At 43.3% G+C, this 23,413-nt stretch overlaps 1 protein-coding gene and 1 pseudogene across 4 annotated transcripts in view; both read left to right on the top strand.

The window, feature by feature from the left end:
• The window catches only part of MARCHF6 (membrane associated ring-CH-type finger 6), a 1,229,180-nt gene that overhangs the window by 565,343 nt on the left and 640,424 nt on the right, over window positions 1-23,413 (top strand). For all 3 annotated transcript variants that reach the window (XM_082259541.1, XM_082259540.1, XM_082259539.1), the window contains exon 11: window positions 23,230-23,288. In XM_082259541.1, coding sequence (XP_082115667.1) covers window positions 23,230-23,288 — 59 coding nt within the window. The remainder of the gene's footprint in view (window positions 1-23,229; window positions 23,289-23,413) is intronic.
• Window positions 16,964-17,818, top strand: LOC309557139 (E3 SUMO-protein ligase ZBED1-like; annotated as a pseudogene). Its single transcript has 2 exons — window positions 16,964-17,152; window positions 17,361-17,818. The product of its transcript is annotated as an E3 SUMO-protein ligase ZBED1-like (transcript).

Below are 23,413 nucleotides of genomic sequence, written 5' to 3'. Positions count from 1 at the left end.
GGTTCGTTGGACTCAAAATGACATCGTCAGCAAATAGAGTGATGACGTGCTTGGAGGAGCCAAATTTAAAGCCTGATACCATGGGGAAGGAGCGTAGCAGTTCTGCCAGTGGCTCTATTAACAGGTTAAAGATGAGGGGCGACAGGGGGCACCCCTGTCGCGTACCATTGGTGATGCTAAGGGGCTTAGAAAGCATGCCAGCGGAGAGTACCTTGGCAGACGGAGAGGAGTATAAAGCTACTATGGCCGACAGGCTCAGACCCGAGAATCCATATTTGTGTAAAACCAATTCCATGTATCCCCAGTGGATACGATCGAACGCCTTCTCTGCGTCTATGGAAAGAAGCAGAGAAGGCGTTCTGGAGTTCTCGGCATGATGTAATAGATCTATTACTCTTCTGGTCGCGTCCGGGGCTTGCCGTCCCCGGACGAATCCCATTTGGTCTCCCCCTAGTAGCTTCGGTAGAAGTTTTGCTAGGCGATTAGCGAGGAGTTTAGCATATAGTTTGACATCATTGTTTAGTAGGGATATGGGCCTAAAGTTCGCTGGGGCGGTAGGGGGTTTGCCTGGTTTAGGGAGGGTTATGATGTTCGCCTGGAGCATCTCCTCGGGGAAGGTACCTGTGGCAATGGCCGAGGAAAATGCTGACAACATGTGGGGCGAAAGTGTGTCGTGAAGTGACCTGTAATATTCATTTGTCAGTCCGTCAGGGCCTGGGGATTTATTTAAAGGAGTACCTAGAATAGTCTGGGAAAGTTCTTTTGGCATAAAGGGGGCATTTAGAGATGACAGGTCGTCGGGCGTGAGAGAGGGAAGGTTCATACGACTCAAGAAGGTGAGGATTTCGGACGTCGACGGGCTATGTGTGGTCGTATCGTTGCGTAGGTTATACAGGGAGCCATAATAATCAGCGAAAGCGTCCGCAATTTGTTGGGGGTGCGTGTGTTTCTTGCCTGTATGGGGATGGGTTACGAACGCTATTTTAGATTTAATTCTCCTGGCTTTAAGCCTGGAGGCTAGAAACTTGCCTGCCTTATTATGGTTCGAATAATACTGGAGGCAGAGTTTCGCCAGCATTTTGTCGTGGTTGACAAGCAGAAGCCTGCGGAGTTCTGTTCTAAGGGCTGAGAGCTGGGATGACAACATTTGTGAGGGGTGTTGTTTGTTGGCCTCTTCCAGGGATTTAATGTTTTCGAGGGTGTCTCGAAGCGTTTTTTGATATTTCTTTTTCATTCTAGACGCTAATTGAATGAGAATTCCTCGCACATATGCCTTATGGGCATTCCACAGCGTGAAAGGATCCGTGTCCGGGGTGGCGTTGTTTGTGCAGAATTCCCTAAGATGGGTTTGAAGGTGTTTGAGAGATTCAGGGTCTGATAGAATTGAATTGTTACATCTCCATATGTATGAAGACTGCTGGGGAGCTGAAGAGGATATGGACATATTTATGGCGGCGTGGTCTGACCACGTGATGGGGGATATAGATGTGTGTAGTACCAAGGGCAGGATCGTCGAGTCTATCAAAAACATGTCGATCCTGGAGTAAGAGAGGTGGCTTGCCGAGAAGAAGGTATAGTCCCTCAACTCCGCATGTTGGTATCTCCATATATCATGTAGATTTTCCGCATGTAGGAGAGCTGCCATGGAAGTAGATAAGGGTTTACCACCGGAGGTCTAGTCTATGACAGGGTCTACTACAGTGTTAAAATCTCCACTTATAATCAATTTGCCAACCGTGAGTTTGCGAACCTTTGCGAATAGTTTTCTCAGGAATTTGAGCTGGTGGCGGTTGGGAGCATATATGTTCACAATAGTATAATCACATTCATCAATATTGCAGTTTAAAATAATGAATCTTCCGTCTGTATCCTCCACCACCCGAGAGTAGGTGAAGGTCACAGAGTTACTAACGGCCAACAGGGTACCTCGTTTCTTTTCAGGGGAGTTGGCCATAAAGACATGGGGATAGTCCGGGTGAGAGCAACGAGGTACTGAACCGAGCTTGAAATGGGTTTCCTGAATAGCCAGGACGTCTGCCTTGTGAGACTTCGCTTCCTTCCACATCGAGAATCGTTTTGCGGGCTGGCTCAGCCCCTAACATTCAATGACAAAAGCTGCAAAGACATTTTGGAGCTCGCGGAAGTTCAGAGAGTCCATATTGGGCTCGTTGCTGAGGGCAAAAACAGTCCACATGGAACATGGTGTAGGGTAATACATAGGGGTACCTGGAGAGAGGTCGCAGAAGCTGCCAGGAGCTGGATATCAAGGACGAGACGGTTAAGGCACTTGCGGATGTCGGTGAGTGGCATAGAAGAAGACTGGATGGAAGTCCGGAACACAATGTCGATGAGGGAAACAACTGTTCATGGATGTTGCTACAACCGTAGCTGAGTCCTGTTCTGAAAAAGAGTTGTAGAAAACAAGAAAAAACAAAACAAGTAAAAAAGGATACGGTCCTGAAGGACCATAAGGGCAGCTGTTGCTGCGCGGTCGGTGGGGTTGCTAGCACGATTTCAGGTGCTACAGAGAGCGGGAGGGCCAGTGCGCCCAGCCTTGGAAATAAGTGTCATCATCATTTTGAGCGGTGAGAGGACCTGGATCTGGAAGGCCTAGACACTGTATGCCAGTCAGGTTGCATACGTGGAAGTGGAGGATCAGGGGGTCTAGGACGTTGATCGGAGGTGTCAGGGAGGATGTGCCACTGCTTGAGGAGACGGAGACCTTGTTCCATAGACGTGATTTGGGAAGTGGATCCCATGTGGGTCACGCACAGCTTGGCGGGGTATTTCCACTTATATATGATTTTATTGTTCCTCAGGGCCTTAGTGATGGAATTTAGATTCCTTCTCAGTTGGAGAGTATATTGAGAATAGTCAGGCAGGACCTGGAGGGTCGATGCAATTTCTGGGAGGCGATCTTTCCTCCTGAACAACTCTAATATCTTTTCCTTAGCTTGAAAAAAATGAATCCTCATGAGGACATCCCTAGGGATGTCTTGCGGCAGGAATGATGGTCTGGGGATTCGGTGAATACGGTCTATAGTGAGATCCGCAGTGAGTTCAGGCACCACTTTCTGAAACAAATCACGTACAAAGGTGGGCAGTTGGTTGGGTTGGATTGTTTCAGGTATCCCCGTATCTTGAGGTTGTTACGCCTCGATCTATCCTCAAGGTCTGCTATCTTCGCTTGCATGCGGTGTATGTCGTCCTGATGGGAAGTGTGGGCGTCCACTAGGGTGTTGTAAGACACTGTAAATTCCTCCATCCTCCCCTCCACGGTGTTTACCCTTTCACCTAGGCCATGTAATTCCCTCTGGCAATAGGAGATGGATGCCTGGATATTGGCCTGCATGGACGAGTGTAGCATGGATAGCATGTCCTTTAGGGTAGTGTCTGATACTGGCTGCCCGGGAGTGGGTAAATTTGCAAATGGGTCTGGTGGTGGAGAGTAGGCCCAATGTGTGCATGGGGCGGTGGATGCAGTGCTCACCTCCATAGATGTAGACGCTCGCTCTGTTAATGAGTCCCTCCTCGGGCGAGACTTTGCCGGACTCTGTACAGATGGCGTGGAGGGAGAGGAGTCCGCAGACCTTGCCAGCCGCATCGGGATTGTAGTCTGCGTTCGCACCACTGTCGGCGCTGTCGTGACGTCATACGCCCGCAACTCGGGCGGTAGAGGGTGCGGCTGGCCGGACGCTGGGATGTCTCCGCCGCCATGTTGGCGGAGACTGGGTTGGAGCGGTCCGAAAAACTCTGACAATTTGCGGACCGGCGGAGCTCCTTTGTTTCTCCGGGTCATGCTTGCGATGTGCTCGGGCTGTTCCCCCGCAGGGCAATGTCGTTCCCAGGGCCGTAGGACGGCTGTGTCGGACCGTAGATATTGAAAAGGCTGAGCGCTGGCTGGAGCTCCCGGATCAAGCGGCCATCTTACTCGGCGGTCGCCACGCCCCCCAAGTCACATCACTTTAAAACATAAGTAATAAACACAAAACAAATCATTATGCAACCAGTATTCATTCAGTGTTATGAAATGCTTTGCTGATACAGCACTTTTAGGAACATTATTAAAACTAACACAACAGAACGATCCATGGATCTCACACACCTCTACACAACTAAGGTTGCCCATACACGATACAATTCTCATACAATTTTCCTAAACGTAAAATTAATTTTTTTCCCTTGGGATTCTCCTTACCTTGAGAATTGCCCATTATCTTAAGCTCAGAATATAAAGTGAGATTAGCTGAGTTTGAAGGTTTATATATATATATATATATATATAGGGATGGTGAGGTCAGTATTCAGACTTTATTGGAAAACCTAGCTTCCAATTTATGTGGTTTCCTGCATCTTTATAATCAGATTTATATACACCCAATTTATGGTTTGCTGTTAACTATCCTTGGTGGGCAAGTTTATACCTTCAAGCTCAGCTTAATATCACATACAATCTCCACATACATCTATACAATGGCATGCAATCTTATATAACGACTAAAAATACACTTAAATGTCTATACAGCAAATATACAAAGTTTAGAGGGAGAATTCACTCACACACACAGTACTGCTTTGTAACCGGGTTTCAGACCCTGGGGTATCGGACCCCCTCTTATCTTTGGGGCATCAGACCCCTATTTTCTTTAGGAATATCAGATTCCTGGGAGGCGCTGAAAATAGCGCTAACTGGGTACCGTTTATCTGCACTGACAGTATAGGGTGGCAATAAATAAAAAATAGAATTACTTACCCAATACTGTGTTATGGCAGATCCCAACTTCTTGACACCAAACTGTTAGCTCAATCTCGTCAGGGGGCAATTACAAGATAATATACGGCCCTTCAGTCCCAACTCCCCCTGTATAGTGAATTCTCCGTCTGCTGGCCAGGAGATGCGACGACACATAGCAACTTAAGCTTAGCATAGACACATCTAGTTTATTTCAAGTTTCGCTCACACATTTAAAGGAAATTTGGGCGGCAAAACCCTGTTTAAACCAGTTACAATTCATGGGTCAACTTATCAATAGAACATATCTCACAGAAACAATACATGAAAAGGCCCTTGTGTTCCCATACATCTCTGTCAAAATTGTGTTTTGTGGGAAACCTAAATTATTTTAGCAAATGGCTGCAATATAACAGAGTGAAAAATTTAAGGGGGTCTGAATACTTTCCGTACCCACTGTATGTATGTATGTATATGTGTATATATATATATATATATATATATATATATATATATATATATATATATATATATATATATATATATAAATGATGATCCCTCTTGAATCCAAGGGCAGAAGTCACATTTGCCACATTTATATTAACCATTTTGCTGTGAGTCACTATTTGAAGGTCTCGCGTAATGACTATCATTTGGTCCTGTAGTGATCTAGAACGTCTGTATGTGATGTTGGGGAATTTGCCAAGGTACTTATTGAGAACTGGATCGCATGTGAGCAGATTCCAGTTATCCTGAAGTATCCTGCGATCCTCTGCCTGTTGATTAGAATATGTCATAATCAATCTGGCCCTCATTGAACGTTTTCACCTTTTTAGTAAATAATAGTTTGTGGCGTGTTTTATTTTTTAGCTTTGTTAAAGGCTTTATGTAATGTGGATTTGGTATAGCCCCTCTTTAAAAGAATTTCACGAAGACTGAGTTGAAAATTCTCATCATGTGAGCAATTACGTCTGTGGTTTGGGATGAGCGCTCTGGGCGTGCCCATTTTCCCATCATTTTGGAAAAATAGTGTGGTAGCCAGAAAATCAATATTTGTATCACTGTATTGCATTGTAAACCGAAGATTAAATGAGTTATTTTGCAATAGTTGGAAAAATTGTTTGAATACCTCTATTGAGTCATCCCATATGATGAGGACTTCATCTATGTACTTGAACCATCCAGTAAACCATCCGAAAAACCCCCAGTAAAGCACGGCCCTTATCAGCAAATATCTGACGCTCCCACCCACCCAGGTGCAGGTTGGCATAGGAGGGTGCACAGCTGGTGCCCATTGCCACCCCTTGCACCTGGATGAGGTGGGAGCCATCAAACGTAAAAATATTATGTGTCAGAATATGATACAAAGCTGCCAGGTATGAAGTCATTGTATGTTTCAAACATCGGGCCACGTTCCTGCAGGAACCTCTTTACTGTTGCTGTATAGGGCTTCTATGTCTAATGCTATTAACCACTTTACCACCGGAGGATTTTGCTGTCTTACGTCCAGGCCACTTTTTGCGATTCGGCACTGTGCGACTTTAACTGACAATTGCGCGGTCATGCAACGCCGTACCCAAACAAAATTTTCGTCCTTTTTTTCCCACAAACAGAGCTTTCTTTTGGTGGTATTTGATCACCTCTGTGCTTTTTATTTTTTGTGATATATTTATAAAAAAATGCGAACATTTTGAAAAAATAACTTTTTCTACTTTGACAGTTAAAAAATATCCAAAATATTCAATTTTTCTCATATATTTAGGCCAAAATGTATTTAGCTACATGTCTTTGACAAAAAAATTCTCAATGAGCATATTTTTAACCGCTTTAAGCCTGAAAGATTTTACCCCATTCCTGACCAGGCCATATTTTGCGATTCGGCACTGCGTTACTTTAACGGACAATTGCATGGTCGTGCGACGCTGTACCCAAATTAAATGTATCTTTTTTTCCCCACAAATAGAGCTTTCTTTTGGTGGTATTTGATCACCTGTGCAATTTCTACTTTTTGCGCTATAAACAAAAAAAGAGCAACAATTTTGAAAAATAACTATTTTTCACATTTTTTATATGAAATCCCCCCCCCCCCCAAAAAAAAAAAAAAAAAAATTAAAAATCTAAATTTTTTAACATTTTAGGCCAATTTGTTTTCTGCTACATATTTTTGGTAAAAAAAAAATCGCACTAAGCGTATTTTGATTGGTTTGTGCAAAAGTTATCACAGCTACTAACTACGGGAAATTTATGCCATTTTCATTGTTTTTTTTTTTTTTTTTTTTAACTAGCAATGGCGGCGATCTGCAATTTTCTTTTTTTGCGGGACTGCGATATTGTGGCGGACAGATCGGAACCCTTGACTGACATTTTTGACACTTTTGGGGGTACCAGTGACATTACTACAGTAATTAGTGCTATAAATATACACTGTTACTGTAAAAATTACACTGGCAGGGAAGGGGTTAAATTTTATTGGTGATCAAGGGGTTAATGTATACCTGGTGCTTACTAACGTGTGTGGGGGGGAGGGGACTGAGTGACACAGGCACAGATCACAGGTTCAGCTATGCAGAATCCTGCAATCTGTCCCTGCCTGTCACTTAGGAGATCCGCCCGCTTTGTTTTCGCAAGCGGGCGGATTTCCACACTCTATCCCCGACGATCGGGGAAGAGCGGTGGTGATCACCGCCGCTCTTCCCCTGGCCCGACTCCCGCTGTGACTGAATACAGCTAGAGCGAGTCTCTGGCGGCGCGCGCACGCTGCCCACAAGGGGAGGAGTCCAGCGACTTCGGTCTGTGTCGCTGGACGATAACGAGCCACTTTGCCGCAGTACGGTCAACGTGACCGGTCGGCAAGTGGTTAATAGACAATTGGGGGGCATAATTTTGTCATAGTGTCTTTAGCAAATCAGGAGTATCTTACATAGTTACATGTTAGGTTGAAAAAGACACAAGTCCATCTGGTTCAACCAAAAAAAAATAAAACAGTATTGAAAAACCCAACAATGCAATATCATATACTCAATCCTATACCTGCAGTTGATCCAGAGGAAGGCGAAAAAACCCCAGTAAAGCATGATCCAATTTGCTTGTATATATGAGGGGAGAAATTATTGGGCGTCCAGGTGGCTTATGTATGTCTTTATGCGTCTTAAGCACAGCATAAAACGTAGGGGTAGGAGGATGATGTATTTTAATCGACTCCCATGTGTCTGTATCGATTATTCCCTGTGCATAAGTGGTGTTGATTAAGGCCCCTTTCACACTATCCGTCCGTCGGACGGATTCCGTTTTTCTCAGCGGGGGATCGAGCCACCGATCCCCCGCTGAGCAGGAGGATGACAGCTGTGTCTCCGCGCTGTGTGCAGAGACACAGCTGTCAGTTCCCCATGCATCTCTATGGGGGAAATCGGATGGGAACGGACCGCCTGTCCGTTCTCATCCGATCCCATCCGATCCGATCCGCTTGACAGATGGAAAATAGGGTTTCCATCCGTCCAGATTTGACGGATCGGATCGGATGTCAGCGGACATGTCTCCGCTGACATTAGATCCCCCATAGAGATGCATGGGGGGACCGTTCAGATCCACCAAAAAATGGACGGGCGGATCTGAAAGGTCCTGTGTGAAAGGGACCTTATGTAGTGTATTTAGCATGAGCAAACAAGATTTTTTCTTCACTGATGGATCTGTACCATTCCCTATTTTTAAGGATATCCCTGCACATATTACGAATAATGTATGTGGTCCATGATCAGATGATTTTTATAACAATATCTGAATTCTTACTAAGTGACTTAACTTTTCTCAGTGGGGGACTTAAATTAACTTGTTGTCGTTGTGCTATCATTAAGCGGTTCTTTTATCCTATGATTCAATAAAATTATGTTTTTTACAATGTCCCATTTGTGACCATCCCTCCTTGTTTGGCCCTTAAAATCCTTTTTTGAGGATTGAAAGCGAGAGGGGAAGAAAAAGAATAAAATGAGAGCCACCAGGAAATCAGGTGCTAGCACTGTCTGTAGAAAAAGAAAAGCAATAAGAAGGGGAGTCTGCTTCTGTTTTGGGATTCTCGAAAGTACTATGTTAATCTAAGTAGTAATTTTATTAGTTGTTAAAGTCCTCAAATAAAAGAACTGGAACATCTAGTTTGTCTGAACGGTACTGTAACAGTTCACGGTGGACCAGTGGAGAGTAGGGACACGGGATATACACATTAACCATAATACAAGCCATGGTATTTGAGAAAGAATACAAGAAAATGAATCTGCCTAATCATAAATCCATCGTAGCATGTTTGCAGGAGAAAGCCTACATCTTTTGACACCAGTGTGCTTGATTGCACACAATAAGAGGTGTACATTGACTGACATTTTAGGTAATATTGGTGTTAATTCAAATAGTGTGCTGTTTCCGTGCTATGGTGCGTCTCCTGCAGACACACCACTGATGGAAAATACTGGTACAGAGTGGTAAAAGAAATAACCTGTTTCTTGGTTGCATCACCCAATCCTAAAATATTCCATGTTCATTTTTTTTTTTTTTTCAACCACCTAATACCAAATTATGTACATTATATACGGGAATGATGCCTGCAGCTACAGGAATCAATCCATATTGTCTTTTACAGGCAGCGGCCGGCCATTTTCAAAAAGCCATCCTTGCAGCTAATTAGCTGCTGGATGGGTTTTAAAGGCGGTGGGAAGGATGACCCCTCCCACCACACTGAAGTGCCTCTCCTTGCTCTTCCATCCCACCGGCAAACCTGCAAAGAAAACCAGCGGTACCATCGGCTTACCACAGAACTCAAGGACCGGAAGCTCTCCGATGAGCTCTATGGTATAGGGAACCTGGAAGCGACAAACATTTTTGTAATTTCCTGTTGCCCTAAAATAAACAGCACAATTTTTTCATTTGGAAAGTATCTGATCCCACTGATCTTTGTGTAATGTGTAATCAAATGCTTTTAAGAGCAGAGGAGACACCTGGGGGTCTAATAGACCCCAGATCTCTCTATAAGGAGTATCGGTCACTGCCCATTGCTGTCACAAAAAGGTTTAGCTTACACCATATGACAAAAAAGATTGTAAAACCCAACATTTTATTGCCTAGGGCCTCTAATAAAAAGGAAAAAAAAAAAAATATATATATATATAGATATGTCAGAAAAAAAGCCTGGTTCTCAAGTGGTTAAATTAAAATGAGATATTATACTTACCTGCTCTGTGCTGTGGCCCCTTACCTCAATTTCTGGAGTCAATCGTCAGTGGTGTCCTATCCGGCATGTGCTCGTGTAGCAAGCCGTGTGCTATAGGGGTACATGTTGGGCTCAGCCACACCCTCCGCTCCCTCCTCACAGGATTTGACTGACAGCAACAGGAACCAGTGGCTCCCACTGCTCTGTTTAGCCTGTGGGAGCTGAAGGAAGGGAGAGAGGAGCTGCAACAAAAAAAATCCATACAAATATCCATATATATTTAATTAATTTGCAGAGAAGACGAAAAGCATCCCCACCTCTGCAGGAGACCCTTACTCATTCTATAACTTGTATTTGAACCAGAGAAAGGTCACCCCCATGTACTTGATTGAAATGACAAGCAACATTAGTGGACTTGCATCCTCCGATGTCACTTAAGTGTTTGCGAAACCTCTTTGAGCTTACGAGTTTTTACCAACGTACTGACCCAAACACATCTTGCAAGTAATGAGCGAAAGCAAAAAAATTGTATTGCAATTAAAAAATCCATCAATGTCATATGTTCTATCACAAACTTAGGAACAAAAATGATTACCTTGCAAGATGTGAGGACAGCATAAGTTGTCTCTAGTGCCGCACCTAAAGTTGCCTTTGACATGCAGCCAAGTGAGTGACTGATATAGTCCTATTGGTTGCAAAGAATCTGCGAGACAAAAAGTTTCCCAGTGTCTTAGCCCGTTTGGCTACTACATTGACTCCCTTTTCCCGAACTTTAGCACAGATATCATCATTATTTAAAATGGGTAAATGCTTAAGAACATTTTTTTTATCTGTTTAAATTCTAAACTAAAGGGTACAGCCAATGTCATAGAAGGTTGTTGGTATTCCAGGTTTTCTGATCTATGCTTCTTTCTATTTGTTTTGTAGTGTCAATTCTTATTTATATTGCTTTTATTTTTAGAGGATGCAAGTACACTTATGTTGCTCGTCATTTCAATCAACTACATGGGGGTGACCTTTCTCTGGTTCAAGTACAAGTTATAGAACGACTAAGGGTCTCCTGCAGAGGTGTGGATGCTTTTCGTCTTCTCTGCAAGAGAGACGTTTTTTAGGTATTTAGACTACAGACCAGGTTACCTAGGGGGTTATTCTTCGAGTGGGATGTTACACATTATTATGAATAATATTATTTGTATCTAGTTTTTACATTATAGAACATAAATATTATTTTTATATTTTCTAACCTTAATTTTTTGCATATATTTGTTTCACTTTTACATCCCATTTGAAAAGCTTTAGACAATCCCCATCCCATTAATTTCTTTTGGAATAAGATAGGGAAAACCCAGTGGTCACTTTACTACCAGATTATTCACATACGTGTCTTTTTATATAGGATCAGTTGTCCAACTGTGACGATTTATCAAGATGGATTGTGTGGGCTTATATGACAGTTTATATTATAACCATATTTCTCTTGCTTATGCCTAGATCATGTATGGTTTGAGATGTGTATCTGGGTTGAGATGTGAATGCGAAAATAACGGGTGCTGCTGAATCTGTTGGCTGCCAAACGGAATTTGCAAGCACCTCTGGAAGGACGCTATGGGCACTATGTGCCTTTGTTAGAAATATTGGTGGCTGCGGCACACGACTAGTGCTAACCATCTCACCAGCTTGTACTGCACTTCTGGGACTCGCTACCTCACCATGAAATACTGCACTGCTTGTGTGTAAAAGGCCATGATGTGCTAGGCTTCGGGTGCTTGATCACCAAAAAGTAGTGTAGCGCTAGTGGTGGCACTCTGCTACATATAGGGTGCCTCTGCTTTCTACTGGTTCGTATTCTGCGCCTATTTCTGACAGTGAGGGCTCCCCTTCCCAGTCATCTGTCATAACCAGAATTCTGTAGGCCTCTTCACTAGTGTACTTTTCTTTGGACATTTTGGCCACTAGATTTAAAGGTACCTAGTGCGACTCACAGTAAAAAGAGCTCCTCTCTTTCAGGGAGTGCTTGAACCACTACAAATATACCTGCACGTGCTAGCAGAGATCAGGCCTGATTCTGCTAATGCTGTTTTTTTGTGTACAATGTATTAGATGACAGTGATCTACTGACACTTCATTTGTTGGGGGGGGGGGGGGGGGTGTAAACACAAGTGCTGGCAGGGAATGGCGCTGATTCTGCTAACACTGCATTTTTGAGGATACTATTGGGGACACTAGTGTAGTTCTGTTCTGATAGTGCAGCAGACCCTATACTAGTACTGGCTGTTTTAAAGTGACTGTGATAGTGTTGCTGGCAAATCAAGGGTTTAAATGTGGATGGTAAAGGTGTGGCAGGTAATCTTACGCTATCTGGGAGGGACACTAATTGACTCTAATGCTGTCTGAAGTTGCTAGTGACACTAATACAGTTATGAGTGAAAAAAAATAAATACATTTATACACTGTATTATTGACAGTGGCAGGACGGTGAAAGCTTTAACTAGGTGCTCAGAGAGAGAAGATTTGGTCAGATACTGTTCCTATGTTTACTAAACATTGACACAGGTCGAGGCCAAAAATCATTGTCCTGGATCTGATGATCGATTTGTGCTCTACCGAATCACAGCACATCCGGGATGTCATGCTTCCCCCTATCTGGAAATACTGCATCATATACAGTATATACCGTATAGAACAGCAGGTAAAATATTGAACACAGTTTTCTAGGTAAATTTATTTCTAAAGGTGCTATTGACATGACATTTTCACCACATGTTGGGAACAACCCATGCAATCCATACATATGCACAAAGAAACCAAAACAAGTTAAGAAATAAGGTTATGTGTAAAACAATGGAATGACACAGGGAAAACGTATTAAACATGCTAACTGAAAAGTATTTAATACTTAGTTGGTAATGACAGCTTCAAGATGCCTCCTGTATGAAGAAACTGGTCGCATTCATTGCGAAGGTGTGATTTTGGCCCATTCTTCTACACAGTCTTCAAACAGGCCCCTTCCTGTTCCAACATGACTGCGCACCAGTGCACAAAGCAAGGTCCATAAGGACATGGATGAGCAAGTTTGGGGTAGAGAAATTTGACTGGCCTGCACAGAGTCCTGACCTCAACCCGATTGAACACCTTTGGGATGAATTAGAGCGCATACTGCGAGCCTGGCCTTCTCATCCAATATCAGTGCCTGACCTCACAAATGCGCTTCTGGAAGAATGGTTAAACATTGCCATAAACACTCTCCTAAACCTTGTGAACAGCCTTCCCAGAAGAGTTGAAGCGGTTATAGCTGCAAAGGGTGTGGGCCTACTCCAATTAAACCCTATGGACTAAGACTGGAATGCCATTAAGTTTCATGTGCATGTAAAAGGCAGGCGCCCTAATACTTTTGTTAATATAGTGTGTGTGTATATATGTATTATACATACACAGGGCTCAACAAACCCCAGGCGCCACGTCGCCATGCGCATTGGCGACTAGACTTAGTGGCCTGGAGCCTGGGCTACACTGTGGCCTGCGGGTGCGCAAACTAAGATGCCGCGCCAACCGGTTATTGGGGCCGCAGCTTTGCGGCCTGCTGTAGGGAGACACTTCCATCGGGGAACTGGCACCCTCTTGTGGCGGCCGGGGCTGCAACAAGCAGTCACTGGTGGCGCTGAGATGAAAACTGTTTTTTTTCCCCCCAATATTTTTTTTATTTTCTCCCTGTCATGCCACACAGCCTAAGGTCCCTTTCACACGGGCTGTCTGATCAGGTCCACCTGTCAGTTTTTCAGGCGGACCTGATCGGACCGTCCATTCTCCTCTATGGAGTGGCGGATGTCCGCTAACAACCCCAGCCACCTGATCCTGTCGGCCAAAAACAGAGAGATGATGGTCCTACTTTCCATCCGTCTGATGGATCAAATCATTTCCATCTGACTGCCCCATAGAGGAGAGCGAGTCTGTGTCCATGTTCGCTCTGCATAGCGGAGCGGACAGGACCTGTCATTCACCTGCTCAGCCATGATTAGCAGAGAAGTACCCATTGAGCAAGCGAATTCCGCTTTGCAGAGGTGCATGTGTGAAAGGGGCCTAAGGTGGCATGAGTTACTGGATTGGATCTCTTATCGCCTCAAACTTGCTGCACTGTCCTACCCTAGTGAGCCACTGCCCATCACACCATCAAGCCAAGTACACACAGGCCAAATGCTGGGCAACATCAGCCAGTTGATTAAAAACTGGCCGCCATTCGGCCCGTGTGTATTGCAGCCAGTCTGAAAGAAGCTGTCTATTCGGCATGTGTGAAAAAAAAACTGGCTACTAGATTTCAAGCAAATATGTCAAGCCCTGTGTGTGTGTGTATATATATATGTATATATAATATCTGCAAAGGGTGAATCAACTCAATTATGAACCCTATGGACTAAGACTGGGATGCCATTAAACTTCATGCGCATGTAAAGACAGGTGTCCTAATACTTTTGGTAATATAGTGCATGTGTGTGTATATAGTATCTCAGAAAAGTGAGTGCACTCCTCACATTTTTGTAAATATTTTATTATATCTTTTCATGTGACAACACTGAAAAAATTACACTTTGCTACAATGTAGTGCATGTACAGCTTGTATAACATAGTAAATTTGCTGTCCCCTCAAAATAACTCAACACACAGCCATTATTGTCTAAACCACTGGCAACAAAATGTAATACACCCTAAGTGAAAATGTCCAAATTGGGCCCAAAGTGTCAAAAGTTTGTGTGGCCACCATTATTTTCCAGCACTGCCTTTATCTACTTGGGCGTGGAGTTCACCAGAGCGTCACAGGTTGCCATTGGAGTCCTCTTCCACTCCTCCATGATGACATGCATTCATGCACTCATGCAGCCCCAGACCATGACACTCCCACCACCATGCTGGACTATAGGCAAGACACATATGTCTTTGTACTCCTCACCTGGTTGCTGCCACACACACGCTTGACACCATCTGAACCAAATAAGTTTTCCCTGGTCTCATTAGACCACAGGACATGGTTCCAGTAATCCATGTCATTAGTCTGCTTGTCTTCAGCAAACTGCGGGCTTTCTTGTGCATCAGTTTTAGAAGAGGCTTTAGTCTGGAACGACAGCCATGCAGACCACTTTGATGCAGTATGTGGCGTATGGTCTGAGCACTGACAGGCTGACCCCCCCCCCCACCCCTTCAACCTCTGCAGCAATGCTGCCAGCACTCATTTGTCTATTTCCCAAAGACAACCTCTGGATATGACGCTGAGCACGTGCACTCAACTTCTTTGGTTCGACCATGGTGAGGCCTGTTCTGAGTGGAACCTGTCCTGGGACAGGGGACGGTCGGTCGTGGCCCGGGGGTACTGTTCTGCGGTGGCAGGCTGGCAGCCAGGGGGGGGGGGGTCTTTGAGTGTCAGTGGGGGGTCTTTGTCAGTGTCAGCTGTGGGGGTCTGGGCAAGGGGGGGACTCAGTGTTTGTCAGTGCTGTGGGGGATTGGGGAAGGTGTGGGACTTCCAGGTCTCTGTCAGTGTGTCAGGCTGTCAGCTCAGCTGTGGGGGGAGGGGGGTCTCTTTCAGTGTCACTGTCACAGGCAGCTCAGCTGTGGGGTAAGGGGGGGGGGGGGTCTCAGTGGCTCTGGCTCAGTGCATGCATAAGAGGGACCGACAGACAGACACGCACATTCATATTTTATGAAAGATGTTGCTTGCTTGTTGCGGCTTAGTTTACAAGTGCTATTTTTTATTTTTTTTTTAAACACTGACAGAGTTTGGCAACTTAGGTCATCTGTCTCCTTCACATACGTGGTAGTATGGTAATGGCAGAAGGAGAAAAAGATCGATAGATAAAAAAATGCACCTAGCGTTTTAAGAGCAAACATCTGGGCACATTTCGAATTTTACGAACACACAGGGAAGCGTGAGTTGGACAAGACACACGCCGTGTGTAAAGCCTGTCACACAAAAATTAAATACCTAGGGAATACTACGAACTTGAGAAACCATGTTCGCTGTTTTCTCTCTGAGTTAGTAACACCTGTCGCCACCACTGCCAAAGAAAGACTGCTAGACCCAGATCAGCCAAGAATTGATGCCATACTGTCAACTTATCCGCCAACTCTGAAAAAGGGAAGAAACTAACCAAAGCTGTGGCAGCTTTCATCGCCAAGGACCCACAGCCTTACTCAGTTGTGGACAACGCCGGGTTTTGCTACCTTTTGAAGACGCTAGAGCCACATTGTAAGATCCCGTCACGCAGTCACTTTACAGAAAACGTTATACCTGCACTCTACCACGACACCAAAGCTCAGGTACTTGCGTCAATGAACCAAGCCAGTCGAGTCGCAATAACGTGTGATTCATGGACTTCAATCACAACGGAGTCCTATGTTACAATAACAGCACATTACGGTACTAAGGACTGGCAGGTCTTGTCACGTGTTGCAAACGAGAGCCATTTGAGTCTCACACAGGTGCTCATCTGGCAGAGCTACTGTCTCATGTCGTGGAAGAATGGCAGCTGTCTGATAAATCTGTAGTGCTCGTGACCGACAACGCGGCGAACATGATAGTTGCAGCTCAAGTTGGTAAATTTCCTCATGTTAAATGTTTTGCCCATACACTCAATCTTGCATGTCAGCGGGCACTGAAAGGGGCCACGCTCTCCAGGCTTCTCGCCGGAGTGCGACGAATATCCACATTCTTTCATTGCAGCACTAGAGCAAGCCACTGTCTAAAAGAGAAACAGAAATGTCTGGGCCTGAAGAATCATAAGCTAATAACTGATGTGCCAACAAGATGGAACAGCGCATATGACATGGTCGAGAGGTTCTTAGAACAACAACCTGCAGTTTGTGCCACCTTGCTGTCTCCAGAAGTCAGAAAAGGAGAGTCTGATCTCTGCACTCTCAATGAAACAGATTTGTCAAATGCAGAGGACGCTGTAAGTGCATTAAAGCCAATGAAGGATGCAACAGTATCTCTCATTGCCCCTCTAAATGCACAACTGCTCCAGAGCATGACAGACAACATGGGAGACACACCCATGACCCATGAGATCAAGAATGCCATCAAAACAGGTCTCCTGAAGAGGTACAGCAGTGAGGCAGAGAAGAAGATCCTTCATACAGCCTCTGCACTGGATCCTCGCTTTAAAGGATTGCCTTTTATTCTCACAGAGGAGGAGAGATTGGAGATATACAGAGGAGTGACTGAGGAGGCTGCATCTTTGGAGGCAATTAGAATTTCATCATGTTTCCTCCCAGACAGCTAGAAGCTCAGCTACATTGTGTTGTGTAATAACAAGCCCTGATTCACTGATGCGGTGTGGGAAGTGGAACTGTATGGTATGGATTACCGTGCGGTTTCCCACACCTCATCAATGAATCACACTCTTAGTCAGTTCAGCTCTTCCTATACTATTATCTTTTGTTCAAACACAGATTACATCTAATAGAAGGACACATGTGGATGAAGTGCCTAGGGAAAAAGCAACTGTGGAAGAAGAAACACCCATTGAGGACAGCCATTCTCCTCCCCCAAAAAAAAGGCCACAACATTGCTGCTCATGACTTTGCTGGGGCAGTCTTTCACTGATGGTGCAATAGAATCTAAGACCCCCTATGCCAAGGCAGAAGACGAAATGGAAAAATATTGTAAAGCCCCACCTCTGCCTCTCACTGAGGACCCTTTGAAATGGTGGCGTGAACATGAGGTCATATTTCCCCTCCTCTCTCAGCTGTCAAAGCAATACTTGTGTATCCCAGGTACAAGTGTATCTGCAGAGCGGATTTTCTCGACTGCAGGAGATGTTATAACAGCGAAAAGAAGCAGTCTGAAACCCGAGCATGTGGATCAGCTAGTGTTCTTACAGAAAAACCTACATGTTCCCAAATGCTAAGCACTGCAATAATTACTAATTCATGTTTTTAATGAATTGGTAATTACTAATTCCGTCTGCCAGTCACACCAGTGTTGTTTTATCACTTTATAGCACTGATGGTTTGTTTTTGAAGATTGTCCTGTCCAATGTGTCCATTGCCAATCCATAATCTGTTGCTTCACACTAAAAGTGTCTAGGCAAGTAGGCAGGGGTTAATTTAACTCTCAACCAAATAAATAATATTCAAAGTGTATTTTCTTCTAGACAACTGACACCAAGCCAGCCACGTTGCCAGCATTATAGGTAGGAAAATCATTGAGAGAAATAACTTGTACATTTGAAGCTTAACCTAGAGTAAATCTTATCTTATTGGATCACAAATAAATACACCAATTGTGGATTCTTGTGTAATATACTATATTTGTGAGTTTGTGAATGTGACCCCATAGGATTTCCTCAAGGTTTAAGCTTCTTCAGTTGACAATTTATTCTCTCAAGGATTTTCCTTCCTCTAATGGTGGCTTGTTGGCTAGCTTGGCTTCAGTTACAGATGTAGTCGACGTGGTAGAGTGCTGCTCAGTGCAGTGCAGGTAAAGTTTTCTTTCTGTAACGTGACTGACTGTCGTGACAACTCAAGAGCTTGTAACGCAGCTCTAGCATTAACTCAACACACACACACATAGTTGCTTTTGACTGTCACGAGTCACGACACACACACACACACTGTGTTTAGTTGACTGGCAATGGCAGGGGCAAACACAATCACAGTGAACCTGGAACATTTTATATTTTTTACAGCTTTTCTGGCACTGGAGAGATGGAGAATGGCTTGTTTTCAAAAATGGTCCATGCACATAAGTGAATTGATATTTAAGCTTAAGCTTATATTTATATAACTCCCCTCTAGCAGCCATCAACTCACTTGAGTTGACTGGCAGTTGCAGGGGGAAACAAACATCACGGTGAACATGGAAGTTATGCAGCAGTGCACTATTGCCAGGTTCACCTTTGATGTTTGCTACTAGTCAGGAAATGCTCTGTTTTGTAGAGGACAGGTTATGGCACACACCTGGAATTTATTGCAACACACGTCTGTCTGGTGTCTGTTGTACTCTGTAGCAATAGCAAGTGTAGGGGGTTCCCTCAACCAAACAAATACTAAAGGTAAAAGTGTATCTAGACAACTAAAGGCAAGCCAGCCACGGTACAGGAAAGGACAATCCTTGAAAGATTAAATCAATCATACATTGAAGCGTAAAACCTTGATTAAATCTTTACTGGATCACAAATACACACAAACCTGACCTAACCCATATGCCTTGAGTTGTACCAGTGCCAATGCCAAACCTTTCTTCTCATGATTCTGATGCAGACAATCATGTTGTGTGTTTTTTTGTGATCCCATGAAGATTTACTCAAGGTTTAAGCTTCAGTTGATGATTTACTCTGTCAAGGGTTTTCCTTCCTCTAATGGTGGCTTGGCTTGGCTTCAGTTGGGTTTAATCGTGGTAGAGACAGAGACTGTCTGCAGGACAGGTAACGTTTTCTGTAAAGTAAGTGACATAAGTGAATTGATAAGCTTAAAGCTTATATTTATAACTCCCCTCTAGCAGCCATCAACTCACTTGAGTTGACTGGCAGTTGCAGAGGGAAACAAACATCACAGTGAACATGGAAGTTATGCAGCAGTGCACTATTGCCAGGTTCACTGTTCTCTGTTTTGTAGAGGACATGTTATGGCACACCTGGAATTTATTGCAATGCATATATTCACATAAAAGGATTGATATATAATGTTTTGTGGGAATTTATGATGACCATTTTCACAAGAATATTAGCTTGGCTGGCTGGCTGGCTTCTATCTTGGCTTTAAAGTACAACTATAGGCAAAACTTTATCCAAAAGACCTTTATATTAATATTTTCTTTTATGAAGCAGTAAACTGCACTACTATAGTTTTTTTTTTTTACTAATTTTACTGTTCTAGTAAAATACTAGTTTTGTCTGTCTCTGCTATCCATTTTTCATTTTCAGACCTTCCTATATGTTTGCAGTGCAAGTGCACTAAAGTATGCAGGGCTTGCAGGCCATGACAGGGCCCAGGGAAGTGTCCTTTTTAAGCAAATGAAAATAAAAAGGATTCTTTAATTTGTGACTGCTTGATTGTTTGTTTTTTTTATAAAGTTTTGAAAACCAGTGGGCTGGACATGGGCATTGGGCAGTAATCGTGATGCATTGTGATGCATCGCAGTATCGAATCGCGACCCTAATAATCGCATCACATAGAATCGTGAGGTAAGTGAAGATGCGCAGTCCTAGTTCCCGGAGATGAGTCCCCCACCAGGTCTTCAGCTTCCAGCACCTCATTTGGAAACTTTTAGCTGACCTGTGAATAACCGGGGGGAGGGGGTGTCTCTCCCCCTTTTCTCTTCTTTCTCCTTTTTTTTTTTTTGTATTTCTTTTTTTTATAATGAAAATGTATTAAAGTTTTGCAGTGCAATATGACAATACAATGCGGTACATAGGTAGAAATGCAACTATGTGTACAAACGAACCAACACAGTACCTCCATTAAATGTGGGTCAAGGGTCCTGCAAACTTAATGAACTGGGGGGGGATGGGGAGGGTGTATTTAATAGACTACATATACAGTATCTCACAAAAGTGAGTACATCCTCACATTTTGTAAATATTTTATTATACTTTTTCATGTGACAACACTGAAGAAATTACACTTTTTTTCTACAATGTAAAGTAGTGAGTGTATAGCTTGCATGACAGTGTAAATTTGCTGTCCCCTCAAAATAACTAAACACACAGCCATTAATGTATAAACCACTGTCAACAAAAGTGAGTACACCTCTAAGTCAAAATGTCCAAATTGGGCCCAAAGTGTAAATATTTTGTGTGGCCACAATTATTTTCCAGCACTGCCTTAACCTTCTTGGGTATGGAGTTCACCAGAGCTTCACAGGTTGTCACTGGGGTCCTCTTCCTCTCCTCTATGACCACATCACGAAGTTGGGGGATGTAGGTGAAAGAGACCTTGCACTCCTCCACCTTCTGTTTGAGGATGCCCCACAGATGCTCAACAGAGTTTACGTCTGGAGGCATGCTTGGCAAGTCCATCACCTTTAACCTCAGCTTCTTTAGCAAGGCAGTGGTCGTCTTGGAGGTGTGTTTGGGGTCATTATGTTGGAATACTGCCCTGCGGCCCAGTCCCTGAAGGGAGGAGGATCATGCTCTGCTTCAGTATGTCATAGTACATGTTGGCATTCATGGTTCCCTCAATGAACTGTAGCTCCCCAGTGCCAGCAGCACTCATGCAGCCCCAGACCATTACACTCCCACCACTATGCTTGACTGTAGGCAAGACACACTTGTCTTTGTACTCCTCACCTGGTTGTCGCCACACACGCTTGACACCATCTAAACTAAACAAGTTTATCTTGGTCTCGTCAGACTACAGGACATGGTTCCAGTAATCCATGTCCTTAGTCTGCTTGTCTTCAGCAAATTGTTTGCATGCTTTCTTGTGCATCATCTTTAGAAGGGGCTTCCTTCTGGGACGACAGCCATGCAGACCAATTTAATGCAGTTTGCAGCGTATGGTCTGAGCACTGACAGGCTGACCCCCCCCCCCCCCACCCCTTTAACTTCTGTAGCAATGCTGGCAGCACTAATTTGTCTATTTCCCAAAGAAAACCTCTGAATATGATGCTGAGCATGTGCACTCAGCTTCTTTGATCGACCATGGCGAGTTCTTTTCTGAGTGGAACCTGTCCTGTTAAACCACTGAATGGTCTTGGCCACTGTGCAGCAGCTCAGGTTCAGGGTCTTGACAATTTTCTTATAGCCTAGGCCATCTTTATGTAGAGCAACAAATTATTTTTTTTTTTTTCAGATCCTCAGAGTTCTTTGCCATGAGGTGACATGTTGAAGTTCCAGTGTCCAGTATGAGAGAGTGAGATAATTTAACACCAAATTTAACACACCTGCTCTCCATTCACACCTGAGACATTGTAACACTAACGAGTCAAATGTCACTGGGGAGGGAAAATGGCTAATTGGGCCCAATTTTGACATTGTCACTTAGGGGTGTACTCACTTTTGTTGCCAGCGGTTTAGACATTGATGATTGTCTGTTATTTTGAGGGAACATTTACACTGTTATACAAGCTGTACACATTGTAAGAAAGTGTCATTTCTTCAGTGTTGTCACATTAAAAGATATAATATATTTACAAACAAATGAGGGGCATACTCACTTTTGTGAGCTACTGTATATGCACTTCATTGCAGATACAAGCATATTTACCCTGCATCGGCTCCTGATGAGTGGAAAGAAAACACGGAACGCGTAGAGGCATTTTCGATGCTACGCCATTACTACCATCTGATCTATTACTCGTTTTTACTATCATCATCCATCAATGTATCTTGATAGGGAGGTCTAGGTCACCAAACAACACCAGCCACACAACGGGGGTGTGGGGATATGTCTGAGTATATACATGTACTATGTGTTATTAATGAACAATACTATTTATTCATTGTATTTTGCAACTAGTCAACATGTTTATATGTACAAATAAACACGTTGTTATACATTGCCTTTTTTGGCACTTTATAGCCTTGTGCTTCATTTAAAGTCCCAAACCTCCCTCCTCCTCCTTTATCATGCAATGTTGAGTCTTTTTCCTTTTAATATGACCACTTTAAAAATTGATGCTGTGGAGCAAAAGAGTATGCCAGTGGGGCATTTTGCCATCCATTTTTTATTCATTGTTTTGGGAAGTGCATTAGGCCACCTGTATTTAAGAGTCTCTGATAAGAGCCCTGTTAAAGGAAAAATTGTTCATTCATTGTTCTACAAATGAAGCATTTTGTTAAGTGTTTTTAAAAAGATGATTTTTATGAATAATGCTTATTATATTTAAGGTGATGGGGAATACCTTTTTTATTCCTTTTTCACTTTGCATTACTTTAGAAGTTTGCTTTGGGGTATTTCTCACACATGCTAATTTCCTTTAATCTCTTCCTGCTCTGAGCTGAACCCTCAGTTGGGGGCAAAATGCATCAGTGGGAGGACATTGCCAGACTGTCTGTGATTGTTAGACTAACAAATTATTCAAGCAAAAGGGTGTGGCATAATGTTCCTAATACAGCCAGGGAATTAGTATTCTCAAATGCAACGACCGCTTTTATTATTCTCATATGACCCAATAAAAGAAATGTTATGGGAAACCTAAATGTGATCATAATTACCATACATATATTCATTGCTAAAAATTGTCTCCTTACATAATCTTTATGAAATATTTTATGCCTCCTTATGAGCTCATGGAATGAGCAAGTGCCTGTGTTGTACATTGTGTGTCTGTTTCACCTAGTAATTAAGTACATAACTGTTCTCCTTTCTCATGCAGCTTTTTGTCCTTATCACATTGGTCATTTTTCTGTTGTTGGTCTTGGATTTGAAGACTATGTAAGTATAATTCATTCACTTGTAATGTCTGTTTAAAAATTACTAACTTGAAAATGAATTCTTCTTTTTGGAGCTATATTAAAATTAGTATGTGTTTGCGCATTGTTATACAGTTAGGTTCACAT

Source organism: Pelophylax lessonae, assembly GCF_965119305.1.
Source record: "Pelophylax lessonae genome assembly, chromosome: 5".
NCBI classification, from domain to species: Eukaryota; Metazoa; Chordata; class Amphibia; order Anura; family Ranidae; genus Pelophylax; species Pelophylax lessonae.
The sequence above is the reverse complement of the archived record's forward strand: the minus strand, read 5'-3'. Positions and strand labels throughout refer to the sequence as shown.